This window comes from Phocoena sinus, chromosome 5 (assembly GCF_008692025.1).
Source record: "Phocoena sinus isolate mPhoSin1 chromosome 5, mPhoSin1.pri, whole genome shotgun sequence".
Lineage (NCBI taxonomy): Eukaryota > Metazoa > Chordata > Mammalia > Artiodactyla > Phocoenidae > Phocoena > Phocoena sinus.
The window spans coordinates 126402250-126427147 of record NC_045767.1 but is presented as its reverse complement, the minus strand read 5'-3'; the positions used below and the strand labels follow the sequence as shown (position 1 = coordinate 126427147).

General features: G+C 37.2%; 1 protein-coding gene across 3 annotated transcripts in view; it reads left to right on the top strand.

The window, feature by feature from the left end:
• The window catches only part of PDLIM5 (PDZ and LIM domain 5), a 220156-nt gene extending 197205 nt beyond the window's left edge, over positions 1–22951 (top strand). For all 3 annotated transcript variants that reach the window (XM_032631935.1, XM_032631934.1, XM_032631936.1), the window contains 5 exons: positions 2756–2930; positions 10752–10932; positions 13563–13683; positions 16136–16251; positions 17678–22951. In XM_032631935.1, the coding sequence (XP_032487826.1) occupies positions 2756–2930; positions 10752–10932; positions 13563–13683; positions 16136–16251; positions 17678–17767 (683 nt within the window). In that variant the 3' untranslated portion in view covers positions 17768–22951. The remainder of the gene's footprint in view (positions 1–2755; positions 2931–10751; positions 10933–13562; positions 13684–16135; positions 16252–17677) is intronic.
• The last annotated feature ends 1947 nt before the right edge of the window (positions 22952–24898 follow it).

Here is a 24898-nt window from a genome sequence, read left to right as displayed (position 1 = left end):
GAGCAGTCAGGCCTGGATCTAGAAATTGAAGGAGCACTGTGCTATGCAAGCCAGTGAGGGAATTAGGAAGAGAGTAGACAAAGCAAACATTACAGTAACTTTCTTTTGCATTTCTGTAAGAGAAAGTGTGAGTCTAAGAGAGTGAAAACGTGTTCCTAATCCAGTTGACTCACTTGAAACATGGGCACTAGTCGAGCTCCCTGGCCTGTAAAGTGCCATTTCACAGCTCACGTGCCAAGCAGAGTGCTGGAGGAGATGTGCTAGGAGTTTATAAATGCAGGGTTTCTGGATCTACAGTTGCACATCATTGCAAACAGGCTTTATTCTCGTGAGGGAGAAATAGCCTTTCAAGTATGCTAATTAACCTTATCCAGTTCTAACCATGCCTTTAATGTGAATCCCGTCAGCACACATGCACACCTACATACGTACCACATACATACCACACACACATACATACACACACAATTTATATTATTCATATGCTTTTCTCAAAAGTTGTTCCTTGTCAACCATTAGAATATATGCCTTTTCTCTTCCACTACACTTTAATCACCTGTGGGTAAGTAGCAGGCCTATTGGTTTTAGTCCTTCGCAGTTTTTGCTGTTGTTCATTTATGTATTGATTCCACTTTACTCATTCATTCATTCATTTATTCATTCCAGACACTGTATTAGTTGCTATGGTGAAGAATAAGACATAGTTCCTGCCCTCAGGGAGCTTACTCTCTAGTTGGGGAAGAAAAGACACAAATATATGCAGTAGAGGCAATAATCTAGTCATTCGGAAAATTACGGGAACATGGGAAAAAGACTTTAATCTGGATTATGTGGAAGGGGAAGCAGGGAGAGATAGTTCAGGGGGGAGTTGTGGAGCAGCTGACTCCTGGGCTGCATCTTTTTTTTTTTTTTTTAACATCTTTATTGGAGTATAATTGCTTTACAATGGTGTGTTAGTTTCTGCTGTATAACGAAGTGAATCAGTTATACACATGTTCCCATATCTCTTCCCTCTTGCGTCTCCCTCCCACCCTCCCTATCCCACCCCTCTAGGAGGTCACAAAGCACCCAGTTGATCTCCCTGTGCTATGCGGCTGCTTCCCACTAGCTATCTATTCTACGTTTGGTAGTGTATATATGTCCGTGCCACTCTCTCACTTCCTCCCAGCTTACCCTTCCCCCTCCCCGTGTCCTCAAGTCCATTCTCTACGTCTGTGTCTTTATTCCGCTCCTGCTCCTAGGTTCTTCAGAACCACTTTTTTTTTTTTTTTAAGATTCCATATATATGTGTTAGCATATGGTACTTGTTTTTCTCTTTCTGACTTACTTCACTCTGTATGACAGACTCTAGGTCCATCCACCTCACTACAAATAACTCAATTTCATTTCTTTTTATGGCTGAGTAGTATTCCATTGTATATATGTGCCACATCTTCTTTATCCATTCATCTGTTGATGGACACTTAGGTTGCTTCCATGTCCTGGCTATTGTAAATAGATCTGCAGTGAACACTGTGGTACATGACTCTTTTTGAATTATGGTTTTCTCAGGGTATATGCCCAGTAGTGGGATTGCTGGGTCGTATGGTAGGTCTATTTTTAGTTTTCTAAGGAACCTCCATACTGTTCTCCATAGTGGCTGTATCAATTTACATTCCCACCAACAGTGTATGAGGGTTCCCTTTTCTCCACACCCTCTCCAGCATTTATTGTAGAGAAATGCAAATCAAAACTACAATGAGGTATCACCTCACGCCAGTCAGACTGGGCTGCATCTTAATGAGTGATGGTTAGTAGGTGAATAGGAAGAATGGTAGAGAAGTGAGGTGAGGACAGGCTGTGAACAGATAGCCCCATTCACAGGGGAAGTGAGCCAGTTTTGTATTCACTGTAGCATGAAGAGAAAGGCAGAGGGTGGTGACAGATGAGGCTGTGCGGCAGGCAGAGACCACTGGAGGGACCTGTATGTGGTGCTTAGAAGATTGGACTACGCTCAGTGGTCAGAGAAGAATGAGATCCTTGAAATGGTTTATGCAGAGCTGTGATCAGATAAGATTTCCGTCCTCGGTGGCAGTGGGAGTACGAATTTAAGGAGGACAAGGCATTTGGTGGTTAGTCCAGGTGGGAGACTTTGAGGACATGAACCAGGACAGTATTGTAGGAATGGAGACGAGGGGGCAAAATCAAGAACCATTTGTGATGTAAAGTCAGCAGCACCCATTATAACCACAGAGGAGGGAGAGGAAGGCCCTAGGATGCTTCTTATGTATCTGCCTTATATCACCGGGTGACCGATTTCACAGTCTACTTAGGCAGTACAGGAAGAGACAGAATATAGGGAGTTCATTTTTGCTTTTATCTTCAACACATTGAAATCTTTAATGTGCTATGACATATTTTGAGTTAAATCTAATTAATGGTTCGCAGAGATGTCTGGATGACTAGAAATATTTCAACATCAATATTCAACATTAACCATATCTCCTCTTGGAAGCAGAGGTGACTCTGCTTTTCCTACAAAACCCTCTGCGGTCATCTGTCATAACTCTTTCACTGGGTTGTAATCCTTGAGTTTTTCTTTTTTAACTCTGTAGTCGCAGACCAGTGTGTGGTCCGTAACCTCTCCATAAGTGTGAGTGAATGAGTGAAGAAGTGAGTGGATAGATTATTTTTTAAAGTAATGTTATTATTTGATTATTAGGAAAAGTTTATATTTGGCTTGTTGTCATTCTGATTCTTCTGTTTTAACTCCTAGCACCTTCTACCGGAAGAGTCGCAAGCAGTGGGACATCCACAGGAGCAGTGGCATCAGCCAACTCAGCCGAAAGGCAGCCCCAGCCCAGTGATGAGGACACTTTGGTGCAAAGGGCCGAGCACATTCCCGCAGGGAAACGAACTCCGATGTGTGCCCACTGCAACCAGGTCATCAGGTTGGTTATTTGATTTTAATTTTTTCTTGAAAGGACTTAATACCAATATGGATTTTTTTTTAATATTTTGGAAGATTAGAAATTTTATTAGTGAAAATATTCTTGCTGTATTTCTATATAATAGTATTGAAGTAGACACAAATGAATATATATACATTTGTTAGAATCTATTTTAATAAAAAGTAATTCTGGGCTCTGTGATAATAAAACTAAAAATACCAATCTAGTCAGTTATTAATTCCTATCAGATCTAAGGGAAAATAATGATTAATGTGGCTTTTCAGAGAATAATAAAATATTAAGACTCAAAGGGACCCCAAAGAACTCCATTATTTCACAAATTATAAAAGTGAGGACTTTCATTTAGATGAAAAATAACTAATGATGTAAAATAAAGAACTTTGAGTCCTTGAGAAAAGAAGATTGGATTTTTGAATACCTAAGCTCTAAAGGATATAATTACCTTCAGGTCTATTCATAAATGCTTTACATTTTAGATTAGGTCATAATCTGCTTCTTTAAAATATTTTTTATCCCAGTGTGTTTTATTGTTTCTTTAATTCTGATAAGCAGAAAAGGCTAAAAGTAAGCTCTTAAGTGAGTGTATTACACTGGCACTTATAAACCTCAGCGTTTCTGAACAAGTGACTTTTAAAACGTTATGGGGGGGGGGCTTCCCTGGTGGCGCAGTGGTTGAGAATCTGCCTGCTAATGCAGGGGACACGGGTTTGAGCCCTGGTCTGGGGGGATCCCACATGCCACGGAGCAACTAGGCCCGCGAGCCACAACTACTGAGCCTGCACGTCTGGAACCTGTGCTCCGCAACAAGAGAGGCCGCGATAGTGAGAGGCCCGCGCACCGCGATGAAGAGTGGCCCCCGCTTGCCACAACTGGAGAAAGCCCTCGCACAGAAACGAAGACCCAACACAGCAAAAATAAATTAATAAACTCCTACCCCCGACATCTAAAAAAAAAAAAAGAAGAAGAATGTTCTGAGGTTTAGGTGTGAATGTTAATGCAGGGATCCCACCAGAGGACCCTGTTGCCTCTGTGAGTTGTCTTGTTGGCAGTAACAGATGATTACTTGAAATGACTGCTCAAGCTCTCTCCTCATTTTTAATTTACCTTGTTTTGTAATAGTTGAAACAACAGCGCCTCTAAAGCTGAAAAAGGTTAAGACTTACTTGCATTTTCCCCTCCTCTCTTACATGATTATTGCTTAGGATAATGTTTCTAGTTACTACTTAAAATGGAGCACAGGGAGTCTCAATATCTTATTTAAGAACCAAATATAAATATTCTTCTCCTTAATTCACTATTAAATAATAAATATGTCAAGAGCACAGCACAGAGTACATGATTTTTTGAAAAATAGCTTTTGCCTTTTAAAGGTAGTCTGCGTTCATTGTGACATTTCCGAAATATAGAAAAACAGAAAGCGAAAAAAGAAGTTCATACATAATTCCACATCCCAAGGTAACCACTATTAGTATTTTAGTTCACACTTTTAAAACACGCACACATAAGGACAGATGTTGTTTTACAGAAATGAAATCATGATATTTTGTAAGCTGTTATTTTTCCCTTAGTTTGTATTTTCCACAGTGAGCACCTGCTGTATAAGAATTAGCCAGCAGCAGTGGGAGGGGTAATAATGGTTTATCGGGAGAAGCAGAAAATCAGTAGAAGTTTCCAGAGTCTAGCACAGTATCCGACACACAAAAGCCATTCAAAGAGTGTTTGACCTGAACAGATCATACATGACTGTAGACCCACTCACCCTTCAGATCATAGTATCAATTTGGTTAGAGACATTTTTTTTAAAGTACTACTATAGGGTCTTAACAGAAATATTTAAACTATTATAGAATCTAGTGTGGTACTGCTTTGTCTCAATAAAGAAAGCAATGTTTTTAATTACTAACTCTATATAGGGTTATGTTTTTAAGGTTAATATTAATAAAAATAAGTTTTGACTTGTAACATTGTTTCTGTAAGTTATGGTACTTTGGTTATGTAGACTGGTTTGTGGGGATTCTTTAGTCTGGAGAAGAACACCCTTTATGGAGACAGGAGTCACTGCTGTTTGTGTCCTGTTGTAATAAGCAAGTGATTACTGGATGGATTAACAAAATGTCAAGCCATATCAGTTTCTGATTCTTGTTGTCTGATTATAAAATTCTGTGATATCCTGCTATCACCACTGCCAGCACATCTGAAAAACTTAGTATGGAGAATATATGAAGATCAAAATAGAAATTACATTCCCCACCCCTAACTGCCATGGTTTCAGTTTTTAATGCACAGTCTTCTGCCAAGTAAAATAAATATTACGTTAAAAACATGAATGGCCACCACTTACTGCCCCCTCATCTGTTAAATTTTATACTACTCTGGATTATCTCTGCACTTGTTATCAGTTAAGCATTAGAGCTTCATTTACTGGAGAAGTTAACAGGAACAGGTATTAGCTCATGTCAAGATCCTATAACAGTAATTAACATAGCACATTTGCTTGGTGCTCAAATGCTAAAGCAGCTTGAATAGATTGTGGTCAGTTCAGAGAGCTAGTCAAAGCATAATTCTAGTTCTTGGCCTCAGTGTCAGCATCACTTACCAAAGCAAGGAGGCGTTAGGTCAGGTGACATTCTCTTGGACACCTGTTTTAAAAACAAGCTGCAGTTGTAGGCTTGATACTTTCAGTATAGAATATTGTAACCTGGCAGAACCTGAGAAGTTTAAGATTATTTTATAATTTATATTGTTGTTTGGTTTTCCAGTGTAATTTACATTATTTGTTTATAATTTATATTGTTTTATATTTATTTTCTAAATGTTTCAAATTTTCAAAAATATTTTTAAGTAAAGGCAAACTAAGGCAAATTTTATGTTTTATTTTATTTTTATTTTAGAAAAGTTCATTGTTTTTGGAAAATCTCAGAAACCTGGATCACTGAATGTTAGTACTGAACTGATTGTCTCTTATTGAACATATTTTTAGCTTAAAACTCCATAGACCATTTTATTTTCATCTAATGTTTATAATTCTTTGGTTTATTTGAATCTTGAAAAGATTATGGATGTTTTGCCTAAATTGTATTATTTAGGCAATACTTTGTTTAGTAATTTTTAAAAATATATTAAAAAAAGAAAACAAGTGCAAGTTGCCATACTGGCACCATAGTATATAAATGTTAAGAGGCAGTCCCTGATTTCATGTATTTTATCATCTGGAGACCTGAAATAGATAACCATAATGCAGTAATGTAAGTGTCATGAGCAGTACATAGTACCCTGCTAATATAAGAAATATATATGTACTGCCCTTATAGCCATAGTAAGGAGTCCTGAATCATGGCACTGAGGAAAAGTCATGAAATAGCTATAGGGCTCTAAATTGTCATAGTTGTAAAGTTCAAAAATTAATCCTGCCTCAGGAAAATCTTTAATAATGGGAATTCATTTTGGTGATTTCAATACTTATATGCATATGGATCTGGTATGATATGTCACATCTTCTGCTTCAGTGACCCCTGTAGCCAACTATCAGATTCCATATTTATTTTTGAGCATGTGAGTTATTTTTTATGTGGCTTTATTTTTAACTTTCGTTAATTAACTTATTTTGATTTTTTTTAACTTTCTTTTTAACTTCTTTTGATGCACTTAACTTCTGGTTAAATAAAAAATTTTAACCTGCAGTGGCTGGGCCCTGGAGGATTCTAGCTTTCCAGTTCATGATCCACATCATCTCAGAGAAGTTGCCTAACTTCTCTGATGTTTTCTCCATCTATTTATAGAGTTAAGTTCTATCAGTGAGGGTTACTGTTAAGAATTAAATAACAAAGGGAAGCAAGAAGTAAGCCTTTGAATCAACAAGGCTGTATGCTTGTTATGTTTGAATCAACAAGGCTGTATGCTGTATGTTACCTTTGAAAGTTAAGGGAGTAAATCCTAAGAGTTCTCATCAGCAGGAAAAGTTTTTTTTTCTATTTCTTTAATTTTGTATCTGTATGAGAATGGTGGATGTTCAATAAACCTATTGTGGTAGTCAAAAAAAAAAAAAAAAAAAGAAATAAGCGTTTGGTTTTCAACCTAAATCCCTATTAGCTGTGCCTGTTGAAATTTGCAGTTCTTTTCACCTTTCTGACTAAGCTGTTCTTTTTCTCTGAATTATTCCCTTAGCATCCTTCCCTACCTTTCCTTCCATTATTAATAATTTTTTTTTTTGGCATCAGTCTCACAGAAAATGAACAGGGTGAAAAGTTCCACGCCATAGCTCTGCTCTCTCAGCCAATCAGTGCTTCAGCTGTCTCCCCTTCCTTCACTTGTCCGTCAGCAGGGATTCAGGGAGGTTCATGGATGCAGAGGGCTCTGAGAGGGAGCTGAATGCTTCATTCCACTGTGCAGTTAAGCAAGCCTGCCTTGCAGTTCCCAGACGGAAACCCAATCCTACCTGGGATAAGAAGAACGTATTCTGTTCATCCTGTGTTAATGAATTTGTTAAATTAGTCTCTGCTGACACAGACAAGACAGGACTCTGTTATATATAGATTTTATTGTTTATACATAACTTCAGTGGCATTGATGGGGAAGATGCTCTTTCAGTTCAGCCGAGGAGTATCTGCACAGAGCCTGTTTATGTAAGAAAGGAAGGCTGGCAGGAGCACAGGTCACTGTCAACTCACTTTTTTACTTTTTTTTTTTTTGCTTTATTTGCGGTACACGGGCCTCTCACTGTTGTGGCCTCTCCTGCTGCGGAGCACAGGCCCTGGACGCGCAGACTCAGCGGCCATGGCTCATGGGCCCAGCCGCTGCGTGGCTTGTGGGATCCTCCCAGACCGGGGCACGAACCCGTGTCCCCTGCATCGGCAGGCGGACTCTCAACCACCGCGCCACCAGGGAAGCCCTCAAATCACTTTTTAAAGGTGCAGAGAGAATTTCTTTACTGTCGTTAAGATTGTTCACTATTCAAATGTGACAAAGAAACTTAAGTAAATACCTCAAAATACCCTTTCAGTGGGTTATTTATTTATTTATATATAGTGGACTCTATCCCAGAAAGCTTTCAAAAAGACTTTTTAAGAATATATGAAATATAAGAAAACCTTCTAAATAACAAAAGGGAGCAAAAGAAGAATGAAAATCATGGATGGGACTATTAAAAATGAAGCCTGGAGAAAAATTTGTCATTTTGTCTGGACAGTAATGACATATATACTTGCCTATGGTTAGACTGAATTTGGCTGTAAGCCTTCTAGCAGCTGACAAAACAAATAAAATTAATTTTGCAAATTACTGTTCAGTGAGATAAAAAAATAAAATCTCTTGCCCAGAAAAAGCAAAACCGTCTTGTTACAAAAACCTGAAAGGAACTTCTCCAAGGAATCCATGTAAAAACAGCCATGTGTGATCTAACGAACAGCACTCTCAACCGGAACTTCCAGAAAGAGCAGGGGTGGGTTTCATGGAGCTGTTTCCTTTCACAAGTGTCAGTGCAGACTGATGGTGTCACACTTAGCACCCATCATTAAAGGAATTATCCTGTGGGACGGGGCAGGCCCAGTCTGCTCCGATTCACAGAACAGGGTTCTCTGAGTTGATCTCAACACATATTTTAGAAAGTCTAGAAAATGCAATCAGCTGTTCTTAAATGTCTTTTTTTTTTCTCAGATGAAGTTTGTTAAATATTTGGTAGCACTGATGGGCATGTTTCAGGAGGAAAACTCTTTCTTCCAAGTGCATACTGACACTTCTGCTTTAACAGAAAGTGGAAATTGAGATTGAATTGACTTCTTTTGCAAACTGAAGAGTCAATAAGGATACTGGCCTCAGGGGCTATCCACCCTTCTGGATGAGCTGAAGATGTGCCCTGATAAATTCACCCTCGTAAATAGTTTAGAACCTGCTTTAATGTCCAGGCAAATCATAGCATAAAACCCTAAAGTTCTACCATACTCTAAATTTACACAGTAAATTTAGCCTGGCAGATTTTTCAGGCCTACATAACGAGATACCTACCTGGTGGAAAAGCTAAGTGCTCTCCTAAAACTTTGTCTGGCTTTGAGCATTGTGACTCTTTGGCTTATCTTTGAAAGTAAACTACTTGCCAGGTATATACTGAGAAAATGAAATGAACTCTTTCTTGAGTAGGACTGTAGTTTATAAACCAGTTACAAGTTGAGGGACAGCCTACCAAAATATTTGGTTACAGAATAAGTGATCTGTAGCCCTTTTTTTTTCCTGGCAGGAATTAGTTAACAAAGGCATTCCTTGTTAGTGGTAACAAGAATGGTACCCTAAAGTTTAAAAATAATAATAATAATAAACTACTTTTCTCAAATGTTAAGAGAGTTGCATGCACTAGCTTATACAAAATGGTATCATATTAGTAATAAGAAACAAGTTAACAAAAAGTAGGTAAAAAATACCCTCTTACTCCCACAGAACACATTTTAATTATTCATCAAGGGCCTTTCTACTTACCTGACTCTTGCAGAGTCAGGTAAGTGCTGGTTCTGAGAAAAATGACAGTGTATTTGCAAAGAATTTCCCAATGGAAGATAGTTACTGAATATCAAGGTTTCTGTTGTTGTCAAAGGCTAAAAAATGTTTCGACTTTGTGATGCTCGTTACTGTGACTTTTCCCACTAATAATCTATCTAAAAGTCAGATATCCTATGCTTACTAAGAGTTAGATACCCTGTGGTTACTCAGTGATGATAATTGATGGTAGTGTGATCAGAGACAGAATATCATTAGACTAGAGCAGTGTAATAGAAATCAGGAAATTCAGCTTCTGGCCTTCATTCAATCAGTGATTTTATGATATATGTCATACCTTGTGAACATTCTGTATCTCAGCTTCTCCATCTGTTAAACTGGGTTCATAATAACTGCCCTGGTCTGTCTCACAGGAATGTTGCATGGACAAATTAGATAACTGTAAAAGTGCCTTGGAGGTAAAGCCACTCTATGAATAAAAATTAGTGTGATGTAGCTACTGAAAAGTATGTTGCAGAGGCTAGAAAGGTTAATCTCCACAGGCTTCATGACTAGATAAATCTTCATAATGGATTCCTGTCAAGCAAACCAAACCCATCTTATCAGTTCATGGCTGTATAGTATTTAATGGAAAAAAATCACTTTACAAACATTTCTTACCTTGATACAAATGTACATTAAAAATCAGTCATGTTTGAATTAAATAAAACCTTTCTAAGTAGCTTCAAACCATCTCTAATACCCAGTTTATAATTTCTGTAGTCATTTTGGAGGGGGAGGATTTGGTGTGTCTAACAAAGTTGAGAAATAAGTATAAGAAACAATGTATGGGGAAGAGAAATTGACTAGAATGTTTTTTCCAGTAATAATTGTTACTGTTTTTAAGATGCTGACATTACCAAATTGAGATTTTTTTCCTTTTTTTTATTTTATGGAAATTTCAAGCTCTCCTTTCTGCCTAGCCCATATATATTTTTCCTGGTTACTTCATTTTCTGTCACAGTTAATATTCTCATTCTCAGTCGTAATCATGATGCACTCATGCATTGCAGCTCAAAAACCCTAACTACCAAATCCCTTGAATGCAGAAAACCAGGGGGCAGAGATGGCCTTTCTTGAAGGAATCCCTTCAGTGCTTATTCCTCTCTCCTGTCCTTTTCACTTCAAGGAGCAGAGTTCCTATGTAAATTTCCAGCACCCCTGCGAAGGACAGTTGAGCAAGTATTTAATTGTTTGGACATTGCGTACAAGAGGTCCTCTTCAGGCTAACTAGAAACCTTTATTCCTAAGCCAACTTGATCTCTTTTGTTTTGGCAGGGGACCATTCCTAGTGGCACTGGGGAAATCTTGGCACCCAGAAGAATTTAACTGTGCTCACTGCAAAAATACGATGGCCTACATTGGATTCGTAGAGGAGCAGGGAGCCCTGTATTGTGAGCTCTGCTATGAGAGATTCTTTGCACCTGTATGTGGTCGATGCCAGAGGAAGATCCTTGGAGTAAGTATTGGAAACCTTTTCACTCCGAGTGAGTTTTCAAGCAGAACAATTTTTTGATATGAAACCCTTCTGTCATTTTTGCTCTCTATTTTCTTCTTGCTTGATCCCCTCTCTGCTTTCATCACTATTTATTTTTGCAAAACAAAACTAAATAGACCTCTGTAGAAGTCTATCAGACTCATGGGGTTAAGTTGTCTTTGGTTTTGTCTTACTAAGTGCTGGCTTGTCTGGTGAAAGTCTAGCCACTGTGGGGAAAAAATAATTTACTGTGGGTGTGCTACCTCAACAGGACCCTGTTTGCTCAGGAATGAAGAGGTCGCACAGGACCACACACATCTGAGTTCTCAGAATTGACACCTTTACTGTTTTAAATTAAATTCCATCGCTTTTATAAGAGCAGCACTTCCCCATCTGTCAGGGTTCAAGCTTAGGGCACAGATCTCATGAAATATATAAAACATGAGGCTTATAAATGATATATTTTTCTTGAATGCATATAATGTTTAAAAATATAACCTCAGTTTTATGAGGTATACATGTGATAGAAAAATAATCAAGCCACACCTTTTTTTTTTTAAACAAAAAGGGAGTAATTTAGGATTCAGATACATAATAAATAATGATGAATTAATGAATTTCCTACTCTGGAATACCCATTTTGCAGTTGTGAAGTAAGGGTAAGGCATTTCCTATGGGTGACCAGGAGTTGAAATTTTACTTTAGAAGCAGCCAAGGTACCTGGACTCATATGAAACTCATGCAAAATTTGGAAATTACATTGCTGAGTTCTAATATTCTCAATATGAAAATACAATAATGAAACTGTAATTCATACCAATTGAGAGAAAAGCTAGTATGAATTACCGAGTAGCCTTAATTTTAGAATACATCTTTAAATGGGTCTAAAACTTTGAAGACACTTTAAAATTATAAATATACTACTGGAATATTCCTATATTCTTAATTTGTACAATGTTTGAAGAGGACAAGAGGAGAGTGATTCAGGCTGTACCTTTTCGAATGACAAATAATTAATAAGTAGAATACATTAATACTCTTTTAGTGTATAAATGTATTCCATGAGTTCTAGAATGATTAATAAAGTTAAGTAAGAGTCTTAGCACCAAATGAGTTTCTAGGAAATGGAAATCTTAAACTCATTGCTTCAGACGTGGGCCAGAACTTCACTAAAGGGACAGATTTTCTGGACTGTGTTTTAGTTGTTTGATAACCTGTTAAAGAAGGGATAGTAATCTGTCTCAAGGATAGAGAGTTGAGTAGATACTAGAGGCCTTGGGAAATGATTTGGTTGAATGTCCACTTGTACACGTTCATGGTGATCTCTTTGGATATAAATAACTTCCATTTCTTCCCATAGCCCTTCAGTAGTGAAATGTGGCATTTTCTATGGCCGATAACTTATCTATATCATCTTCTTTTTTTGTTGTCTCTTATTTTGACAATATTTATTATTAGAAAAGAAAATATTTCACTCTACAACAATTAGAAAATACAAAACATGTAAAGAATAAAATTAAAATGATCTATATATTTACCAGTCCCAGAGAGTTCCTCTTAAGCTTAGGATGTGTTTTCTTCCAGTTTGCTCCTTATGAGTAATTCGTTTACAAAATTGTAACCATACTTTATGTATAGCATCCTCCTTTTTGTGATAAATGTTGTGGAAAGAGTAAATTCCTATAATGTTAACTATTCTTCAAAAATAATTTTTTTTTTTTGCGGTACACAGGCCTCTCACTGCTGTGGCCTCTCCCGTTGCGGAGCACAGGCTCTGGACATGCAGGCTCAGTGGCCATGGCTCATGGGCCCATGTGGGATCTTCCCGGACCGGGACACGAGCCCATGTCCCCTGCATCGGCAGGCGGACTCTCAACCACTGTGCCACCAGGGAAGCCCCAAAAATGATTTTTAATGACTCCATCTAGTTCTGTCAATTCAAAGAAACAATTCCTTGCAAATCCAACTCCCCAGAACTTCTTTTACTAATTAAAATCTGGCCCAGGTCTTTGATTCTTGGTATATGTAACCATAGGACTATTGTTGACTAGAATCCATGCTTTATGATTCAAATTTTAGACACTCATATGAATGTGTGCTTAGTACAGCCATAGCTGATTTCCAAGATCCTAACCATGTGTTAAACATGATTGGGTTACACTGATTAAGTTGTTGCTTCCATCGTGTGACACAGTATAGGCTTGTTTTAGTTTTTAAGTGTTTTGCCATTCCTCCATGACATTTTCAAGATAATACTGTGAAATCTTTACAAGTTAATGTTTCCTGACACCCTTTCAGGGAAAGCAGAATGTAGGGTAGCAAACATTTATGAAATGCTTACTTGGATTCACCACATTTATAATGTTTAAATAACACTACTCATTCTTTAAGTAAGTTTATAGATGTGTATTTGTGAAAATGCATATTTTATATTATGCATCAGCTTAGATGATTTGTGAGTCTGTCCTTAAATATCTCTAGTTCATTAGATGAAAAGCTTAGGCAAAGACAAAGCATGTATGTCTCCTTTGGGTCAGTTTAAAAGGACTGTATTGGTACAGCTAGTAGAATAATCATCACCTTTCTTTACGTCCATTTCCTTTCTATAACAGGAAGTCATCAATGCTTTGAAACAAACTTGGCATGTTTCCTGTTTTGTGTGTGTGGCCTGTGGGAAACCCATTCGTAATAATGTCTTTCACTTGGAGGACGGCGAGCCCTACTGTGAGACCGGTAAGATCCTAAAGCCAGGAGTTTCTTAAGTTTTGAATGAAGACAAAACATTGTCCCTTATAGTGCTATAAAGCCGAAAGGAAATATTGGGCAAAATAGTTTTGCTGGATGTTCTAGGAGCGCTTAATGTTACTTTAAATACATAGCAAAAAAAATATGTAAGATTTGTATGTGACTTGGTCAAAACATATTCCCAGATTCATTGAGAGAAATGACCATGTAAGCAATTTAGAAAACTATTATTCTTGAATCCCGAATAACTTCTGGACATAAATCCTACCAAATCGTGTAGCTTAAAGCCACCCCTTACACTCCACTAGTGAAATTTTAGTGGTTATAAAAATGAGAAATATTCAACTTTTGAATATAGTAGTGACATGCTCTTGAAGACCACTGCTTTGACAACAAATTGGAAATCCTTTGTTACTTTCACTGAATGGGAGGGTAATTGTGGTTTGGACTGCTCCCTTGGTTAAGATTATTTTTTTTAAAACAGGCTCTAAAGACCAGTCTATGACATTTGTCCTATTACCTAAACTGTGAACACTTCCTTTTCCTTCCCAAAGACTATAAGTGGGCTTTCTTAGCACTTATTTATTGATATTATGCTTACTTAGATATTACTACTCCACACACGTTTCAAAAAATAAAATATTTCCTTTTTTATGCCTCCACTCAGTACCCCTGCATTGCCACTCTGGGATTTTATTGTTGTGCTACCTTGCAATTCAAAGGGTGGTGCTGGACAAAGGGAATAGTCCATAGTAGTCAAGTTAAAGAAGCAGTCAGCTTCTAATTTGAGGCTGGTCAACATGACTTGACCCTTCTTTGCCCAATCTAATTAGTAAATTCTAACAGTTCTACCCCCAGTGGATATGGAATTCATTCATTTCTCTCACCTCCACTGTCCCCACGAACTCCAGTTCACCCTCACTCTTTGCCTGGGCATTATAATTGCCAGCCAAAGTGGTTTATCTTCTTCCCCCCACCCTCAGATAGCCACGGTAATACTTGTGTGAAGGTGAATCAGCTTGTGCTTGACACCCCTATGGCTTCCACTAGAGTAAAAACTATACTCCTCCCTAGGTCCAGCTTTGCCAACCTCATCTCCTCCACCTGATTTTCTGTCACTGGATTCTAGCCATACCTGGCCCCTTGGTTGTTTCTGAACCTGCTGGATACTTCCGGCCTCAGGGCTTTTGTACTCGCTATTTCTTCTGACTGGAATGTCCTTCCCCAGCTCTTCTGAGGTGATTTCTGCCCCCCTTTTTTTCAAGTCACAGCACAACTGTTTTCTCCTCAGGGAAGCCTTTCCTAACCCTCCTCTAGAGTGTAGTGTTATACACCTCCCCCAACTATTCTCACATCACTCTTTCCTTTCCCTTATGGTCTTTGTCACAATCTGAAGTTGTTTATTATCATTTATTTTTAAAATATAATAAATGATGACGTCCTGCTCCCAATGAGACTGTAAGCCCCATGAGGTGAACAACCCCGTCTGTCTTCTCCCCTGTGCCCCCAACCGGTGCCTAGAACAGCGCCTGGCGCACAGTGGGGCTCTGTGGGTGTGTGTTGAACAGCTGGCACTGAGGAGTATTGAGGATGGCTGGAAAGGTGACTCACGCCGCGGGTGGTAGCCTACTTTCTCCTCCAGCCCAGGTGGGATTGGAAGTGTCCTAAGTCACAGAGTGAACCATGAGTGAACACACATAGTAAGAGCAGCTGCAGAAAAGAAAAGAAAATTGCCAGGAAGTTCTAATTTAGTGATAATACAGAGGCATCTTGTCAAAACTACTTTCTTCAGAAGGAAGATATTGATATTTTATGACTCTAATCTGTGTCAAGTAAGAGGTGTTCTCTGGCTAAGGATTTTCAGCATGAAGTCATAAAATGGAAAAGAAAATACAGCAAAAGAAACAGTGGCTAATATTGTTGTGATACAGTCCAGCCAGAAACTCAGTCACAGCATTTCTTCATGGAGGTTTCCTGTGACTTGTTTTTCTTCCTTACCAAGTCAGATGTGCTATGAAATTTGCTAATATCAGGTATTTCTTCTTCATTTATGTTCACTAGTCTTATTGTTACTAGTTGCTGGAAGTTCTCTTATATTTTATTGAAACAATTATGGCTATTGATAACTTATCAGAGAACAATGTTCTTCTTCATGCATATTTGGGCATTTAAGAAGTTGGACAGAACTGAGGAGTATTATATGGAAAAATATAATAGAGGATGTTAAGTTGCATATATAACGTTTACCAGGGGTAACCTGAAATATACTACGCGTGTATCTCAAGCCAAATTTTATGCCATCTGAAAATTTTCCAGTTACTAGTAGCTTTATCTTCATTATCTCATTTAATTCCCATTTTGTTGCTTTTTTCTAAAACCTATCATTCTAAAGCTTTGTCATGTTTAAATTGTGTCTACCCCTACCCCTGCCCCAATACAGATTATTATGCCCTCTTTGGCACTATATGCCATGGATGTGAGTTTCCCATAGAAGCTGGTGACATGTTCCTGGAAGCTCTGGCCTACACCTGGCACGACACTTGCTTTGTATGCTCAGTAAGTAAACTCTTGTTTCCGAATTGAAGGAGCACAGTATGGCTGGTTCTAGCCTAAGCACTAAATTGAAATAACAGTTTTTATATCTTTCAGTGCTTCAAACCTAGAAATATTTTTACAGTGATTTTGAAAATTGTTTATTAAAATTTTCGGTACTTTTTGAAATTGTTTGGCAATTTCAAATAGACTATGATGTTTACCCCTTTAGAGAAAATCCTATTTTTTGATACATTTTTGTTTATAAGAAGAAGCTATATATTTCTTAAAATAAGAGCCTTTTACTTTTTTTAAACTATGTTTTATTGGAGTGCTTTTAGTAATTTATGAAAACATAGGTACTTCTTAAAATAGAAGTAAACTGTTATAAAAATCTATTACTGACTTAACACTGGAAGTAAACTGTACGTTGATCCATTTCCTTCCTTAGTAATAGTCTATGAATGTTCTTTTCTTTTTGAGACTATAATAAACTTGTAGTAGTATATTTACCTCTTTCATTTGATATTTTATTATTTTGGGCTTTATTTTTAATGATGAGTATTGATTCAGAGATTAACGTGAACCTAAGATATATATTTTTTAAATTTAGAAGTAAATATCTAATAAAGTATTCTGTTCAGATGTTTGTTTTTTTTTTAATTATATTTAATATTTCTAATAGTTTTTAATACCCATTGTAGGAGGGGGAAAAGGCTTGTTAATTGAAGTCAAATAATTTCCTCAAACATTACCATTGAACCCTGTCTTGTTTACCTCATCCATCTCTTAGACTTCACAAAATCTATAAAAAGCCACAACTGTTAGCAGATTTGCTGCCTCCTATTCTCTGGTAGATCTGCTCAGGAGCATTAAAATTAACAAAGACAGTAGGAAAAATAAGACATAAGTGCGAATAGTTAACTGACGACATAACTTCCAGCAGCCAGATGTTGACTAGGGTTTTCATTTTAAGAAACAAAGAAATGAATTAAAAATAACTCAGGTATTCTGTGACTGTATATTTAGGGGCTTGGGAATGGGTGGCAAAGCAACTGTGCTGGGTTTTTTGGTTTGTTTCTCTGAATGCTTTGTTTCTCCACAACAAGAGACAGATTTAAAACATTGACCAGAATCTGAGAAGAGAAATTATATTTAATGTGACGTATTTATGTGTTAATTTTTTCACTAGGGCCAAGTAGTCATTCCCAACAGAGAAAAATAATGATCAGTGAGTTTAAATAAATTAGAATGCATTCCAGGAAAAAGTCATTCTTCATTGCTTTTGAAAGATTCCATGGAATATAATAGTAATCGTGAAATGCTAGGGGGTCTAACACAACCAACTAAAGTGCTTTGTCATGTTATCCATTGGGTAAAAAAATCATTTTCCCCTTGTTAGGCGTACTTGATAAAATAATGATATTCTCAAATAATGCTTCTTTTTCAGGTATGTTGTGAAAGTTTGGAAGGTCAGACCTTTTTCTCCAAGAAGGACAAGCCACTTTGCAAGAAACATGCTCACTCCGTGAATATTTGAAAGTCAACAGCGCAGGGGAAGAGAAGAAATTTGAAGAGAAAGAGGAGAATTTAAATCACCGATTAATTTTTAGATTTAATATTTATATGGAGTTTTGAAAAATAATAGTGGCCCTGAAGGGATAAATTCCAAGCTTTGAAAACCAAGTCTATGAGGAAATATCTGGCTTCATAAAGTAAAGAGACAGTTTGGCGTTTATTATTACTTTTTTTCCTGCATTTTCTGCCCATAAAATTACTTTTATAAAAGCCAGTTTCCTGGTTGACTATTAAATTCATCTTAGAATAAATCAGTGAAGAATTAAATTTTAGAATAAAAACCTTCAACCTCTATGCTGAAATAATTATACCTTCTTTCCTTACTAGGTAGTTGTGAGTAAATCTATAAAAGGCAATAAAAATACCTTACACTTAATTAATAAGTGAAACATGGTGTTTTTTAAAAAAAAAATAGTGTTTATCTTTAAAACAGAATTTTATCAATAGTAGGTGTCAGGGTTTTTTAAACCGTATACTTTTTTTTTTGTCTTTACAGTTGATCATTCCAGTAGGAAAAGCCAATGAGATTTTGATCAAAATGTGTCATGCCCAAAAGAGATGTTATATTTTTCTCTGATCCCCTCCACCCCAGAAAAGCTACCATATAGCTTATAAACTTTAAATTTTTGCCTTTTATTAAAATATGACCATTTCTACTCATTGTGTATGTTTCACCACCTGTATTAGTCAAACTATTTTTTTTCCCTTCCCCATGCTGAGGTAAAGAGCTTGTTGAATAACTTTGGACTCTGAAAGTTTTCTCTGTCTTTAAAGAGAATAAAGAGAAAAGAATGCTGTTGGGAATTATGGTAAATCAGAGGCTTAGATCAGAAAAATTTTTTAAATTCCCCCTTTTTGGACAATGAATCAATTAGATCAGTTTCAGAGTTATACTACTGACTGATGAAGGTTTGAAATTTCTCTTTGCGGAATAATTTTTTTTCTTTAGTTCTACATTGGAAAAATAAAAGATTGGCTTGGGGATGTGATAAAAATTTAATTTTTTTTTCTTTTGGTAGTTCTTTCTCAGTAATAAATGAACCACTTCCAAATGTAATCATGAAGTTTGGAATTCACAGAGGTTTGATAGTATAGAGAGGAACGTGATTAATTATTCAGACCAGCCTTTCTTTGGTTTTTTCATTTTAGGGAAAAAATTATGTAGATACCACAGGAAGACAGAGAAGCAATTGTGGTAAAATTGTGGATCCTACTGATATTTGAGAGAAGAGATTATGGCATTTGATAGTTGTTTTTTTTTTCTTTGTTACCAAAATGGACAAAAGCCCATGATCACATTGAGTTATCATTTAAGTTTCTTCGGGGAAGGGTGCTTTTGTAGTTGAGACTGAACCCCAAGCCCTGCCTGTCCCATCAGTCACTTGCGACTTCACTTCCATTGTGTGCATGTTTGTTAGAGAAGGGGGTTTTAGGCTATAATATTTGTTTAACCTCCCTAAGAACTTTTCAAGGTATCTGTCCTGAAAGCTGCTAATTATCGTCTAGCAGACTTAACGTGCAGATAATAATTAACTGGGGATAAAAGAATGAGAAGGGTGACACAAAGCGGCAAACTAAATGGTTCACCAATAGCAACCCCAAACTACCTCCTCACCCTGCATCTGTAGGGAGGCAGGAAGTTTTTTGTTGTTTGTTTTCTAAAAGCTGGAACTGAATTGTGCATTATTTCCCATTGCTGCTGAAACCACCTGTAGAAGACATGCCGGCTGTGTGCATTGTCACGTTATCTTAGTGTCAGTCCTTTGCTTTACACAACATAAAGTAAGTTGGTGGTTTTGTTTTGGTGTGGTAGAGATTTGTTGTTGTTGTTGTTATTTAGTTTTGCCTTTACAGACTATATGCCAAGATAGTATTTGATAAGTCAGTGGCATTGGAATGGCATTTGGGTATTTCCTTCAAAGAATTTTATTTGACCTGGATTTCTTATAAAGTTATCTTACATTAAGCACTTCGTTTTTATTACACTTTTCTTTCTGCATATTATTCATGGAGCATAATGTTGCATTTCTCTAAATTTTATCCCTAAAAGGATAACGTCGCTTCCTAACTTAACATTTTGTCTTTGTGCTTTGTCCTTCTCTTCTGTGGCAAAGCCTTCTTCTGTCTGTTCCTAAAACAGTTAATCCTGTGAAATAAGTATTGCTTATAACCCAGAAGAACCTCTGTATTTTACAGTGGGGAATGCCATATTTAATACACCAGCATTAATCCTTTCATAACTGGCACTTTATCTTCTGGTGAGCTCCCTGAATATTTATTTTTCTGATTATAAATATTCCATGTCAGTAGCAATTCTTTAATTATTACCTCTTTATTGTAGAGCATTACTTTTAGTCTCTCTAGATGTATATTTTGGAATGTTGTGCTTAGGGTAATACAGATTAAGATCACAGTACATGACTCTAAAGCATCCCCTGCTTGAATTCCCCAGTTTCCAGAGATGTTAGCGATCGGTTCAGATGTACAGCATTTTACAGGGATGGAATGTTGCTCACTGAAGCAGCAGCCTAAAAATAATGCCCTCTGTATATGCTTGTAACATTCATATTTCCTGTTGATTCAGATTACAGTTAGAGCCTAAAACTAAAACCTGATCATTTGGTCACTGTATGAAGACAAGTAGAAATAAGAGTTTAATCTTCAAAATATTAGTTCAGCGTTATGTTTAAAAATGATCTATAACAAAGAGGCATTCGTGGTACCGTTTTCAAGGACCGCTTTTATAGAAAACAATTCCTCTTCCCTGTTCAAGTGTGAATCTAGAGTTATATTAACATTTTTGTGATATTTGGAGTTTAGTCATTCCTACTGAAAGAAGCTTTTCAGACATAAGGGAAGGGAAAACACACTGAATAATTTTACACAAATTTAATGTGGCTTCATTTTGTCCCCCATCACCCCTCAAATGTTTTAAGGTTTTGGATTTTCAATGTGTCATTTGCCTTATGTGTTCATCTCCATCTTCTGTTTCTTTACATTTTTCAATTTGTATATGTCTGTGCTATTTTGCTTTTGGATACGTTTTCTAATTAAAAACCACATGAGAAATATAATCAGTATAGTAATACCTTCATGTGCAGGTATGAAGTGATGTAGACAGGCTTTCCTGGTTTTTCTTTTTGGGTGGCAAGTGGTTTCCATTAAGTCATGGGAAAAAAAAATCATGTTCACAGGATAGGCTGAGATGTGATAATTCTCAGGAGAATTCCTCTTTCATGGTATTTGCCTATCAAAATGTCCCAGAAACAATATGTTTGGAAATACTGTCACTTTTATTGTATTTTAATCCATATTTATGCTCTGCATGTGGTATGTGCACAGTAAATGGTTGTGAATAGATAAGCTCCAGTTGTCTTTCTTTTAAAAATACTTATTGCTGCAATCATTGATTGGAGTAACCTGTCCTATCAAGCATTATATTGTATCATATATCACATTCAAACAACATCAGTTTTCATCTACATTTTCATGTCTTTCATTGACCAGGGTACGCTACTTCATTTTTAACTCATTCTGATCTCATTAGCTAACCCTTCTGTAACTAGGTAGGCTCACCTATTCCTTGTCTGTTCATTGCTTTCAGATTTTTTTCCAACTGTGTAAATTTGAGAGGAATGTTTCTGTTGCAGGCTGTATATTGGAATAAAAGACAAATTCAAGTGTATTTGCTCACAGTTTATGAAACTCCAGAAGCCGAACTTATAAGAACATCACGTCTGCATCTGACATTTTAATAGCTGCTGTTTGGTTTCTATCAATCACGTCATTGCACATTAAAATGCACCGACAAAATAAGAGATCTGTCATTCCTTCTTTAAGAAACAGTAATCCAGTACCAGATTTATAGGCTTAAGACTCAACAGTGTGTGTTCACAATAAGTCCCCATTCAGTGCCCAAACCAGAACAAGCCTCCCTGTCATTCAATGTTTTCTGGCCAAAATGTCCCCCATGTAAGATTATCAAAGGTTTTCTTACAGAAATACCTATAAAATCTTTTTTGCCAGCAAAAGCTTAATTTAGGTTGGCGGTTTCCGTTTCTGAGTCCTCTCAGACAAGATCTTGGTTATATCAGAAACACATAGGACCTGAGGTATTATTAGCAGGCCTGGTGTTAATTAGGGAGAATTACCAGAAATAGTGTGCTGCGTGGGAATTTATTACAGAATCACACTTGACTGATGGCAGAATAGGAGTTGCTGAGAGCAGCTCCTACTCGTAACCACTAATTAATAAGGTGCCAGAATTCCACAGAGGAGGTTTCATCCCCAGTGTGGGAGCCACCCAGGGAAAGTGCTTCCTTTGCAGTATTTAAAATTTTAAAGAGGAAAGGGGCTAGGACACATGGCTACCCAACAGAAATCTCAGACTGATACGGTTTTGTGTTGTATTTATGAATGAGAGCATTTAACTCGGGAAACACCAAGTCCAGAAGTTTGTGAAAGAATCCCTTTCCCTCCAAAAGTCAAAGTAGCCTGTCTGTTTATCATACTAAGCAGATATGGATAGTATTTGGTGGCAAGTGTCTGATCCCCTCAACTGTCCATGTTATGAAGAATAGATTGTCTGTGGTATTATATTACTGAACTTTTACTCTTTAGTCCATGATTTAGAAGCTGACTGAGTAGGTAGCAAGATTGCATCAGTGATTAATAGGAAGGGTGTGGCTTCCACACCTTAAACACAGAGCTGGGGAAAAGCAAGGTGTGTTTAGTGATTGGCACTCATGGCCAAACACTGGAGGAGCCCTGTTAAGTGAAAGTTTGCCAAGAAGGAATTTTTTTTCCTGTGTCTGTAACCGTGTTAATCATATACAAGAATGCTTGGAACCATTGCTTAGTGTAAAAGAAGAAAACATTTCCATGTGAGAAAAGCACTGATCACTGACCTCAGGGGAAAAAAATAAAACAATTGAGAATTCACAGAGAGTATAATTTGTCAATTTCTCTTGAGCTCCCAAGGAAAATGACTTCTGTGCTAGCTCCATGAATTGATTGACGTGGTCTCTAATGCATCCATGTTCCAAAGGGCAACGTTTCTGTTTAATAATTGGGTTCCAAATTACTTTTTCACCTTCATGTTCTAAATTGTCACATTTGCTAAGTTCAAATATACTTTTTAAAATTTTTTTCCTTTCCTTTTCCCTTTTTTTCTTTTGCTTGTAAAGCACACACAGCTGGTACTATTCTATGCACTTACTCAATGTTTGTTTGTTTAAGGTATTTTATTAGTAGTCTGTAGTATTCTTTAGAGATGTCTTTTGATTTTTTTTTTCCCCTAGTGTATCACTGATATGCCAAACTGTTCCCTTGGTAAGTAGGAAAGTAAACTGAACTCCAGTGACTTCTACCAATATTAATTTTTGCATAAATAATAGTTTTTGCTTAGGTAACCTCCTATCGGTATCATCTGAACCTGGAAATTTTCTCTACCCTGTTTGCTTGAGAACATTGGCAATCCCAAGCCTCCTTAGTTGAATGAAATGAAGAGCAGAAGAATCCATGGTGCTTTTCAAGTATGAAATTTGAAATATAAGTTAAAGTAATTATGGCTTTATCAACTGAAACCATTTATTCTGCTCTGTTTATTATGGTACTGCTTACTAATTTTTCTGGTACTATTATAAATACTTCAAATAAAAATGAACTTAATAAGCAAGATGAGAGGCACTGAAGTGAACCCAGTACTAATGCCTGAAAAGATACAAATCAACGATGTGAATCTATTATAGTTTTCTTATGCCTGAATCAGGGAGTTGTAGATGATCTTTAACAATATATCAACATAATATAGATGTTCAGAGTATAAATTAGAGCTTGCAAGGGAAATGTGTTTGATTAGTCCTGGTGGGTCAGCCTGAGTCCCATCAGGAGTCAGATATTACACAATAACTTAACAGGAGAAGTTTAGTGCAAAGAATTACTAAGCTATGATAGGAACATAAGTATGAAAATACAAAGAGAACTCTAAGGGGTAACCTTGGGCTGAGAGAGAGGACCAAGGAAGGCCAGCTTTAGAAGGAGGCCCCCTTCCCATGGCTGGAGGTCAGACCTTGTTGAAGCAAGTGTGGTTGCAGCTCACAATGACACAGAAGTTCTCTGGACCAGAGCTGGTCCTCAGTTGCCCAGAACTAGGAAACAACCCTCTGAATACAGGTAAGCTAAGACCGGTAGGTAGGTGTGCAAAGGGCAATGGGGTACTGCTGGGGACACGAGGCATGGAACAGGCAGTATCCACGTCGAGGGGGCTTTGGCAAGGCGGTCACCAGGCCCAGGCCAGGGGCGTGAGGTCATTGAGGGACCGTGCATGCTGGATACACAGCTGAGGCAGAGCTCCACCAGACGTTCCCACACATCTGCACCGTGATTGAACCATGCAGCTGGAGCAAGACAAAGCCTAGTGCAGCACCTGGAGCCGGGAAGCGAAGCCCCTGACTTCTGCCCTGTTCCTTCAGCTTCCTGGCTGACAGCTGACAAAGCCTAACGCTGTGCTCACTGTAGAGGAGAAGTGGTTGAAGAGTCCGGTGCGGTATCATGGAGCAGGTACTGAAGGGTGAATTGGGAACTGAAAATCAGTAAGTTGTTAACTGGCATGTCTGGGTACAAAATAAAGCTTTAGATTCTCAACTAAATGGAAACCTCCATTATCCAGAACATCAATGCCTATTCTTGATGAAGTGGAAAGCAGAACAAGAAATTCTCCTAACTTCTCTCTTCATTGTCAAAATTCTCTGATAATTAGTATACCTTCAATATGTGAAGTAAACATAACGTAGCACTGATTGGTTTTTTTTCAAGAGCTACCACCTAAACATACCGTATAATTGAACAGTTCTGAATATTTCAGAGATTTAGTTGGATATATCCTAAGATATAGCCAAAAGGTTCTTTAATGAGTTTATTTTATTGTACTAATGCTTTCCTATGGTTAAAATATTCTTAAATGGAAGTTCGTGTTAGTTAATTGGAATTTCAGTTAATAGAAGTTTTTCTGTATAAACCTAAACCCCTATCAAATAGAAAAAAATGGATTATTTTCATATTAGTAATAGAAAGCAAAGAGATTAATAATTTC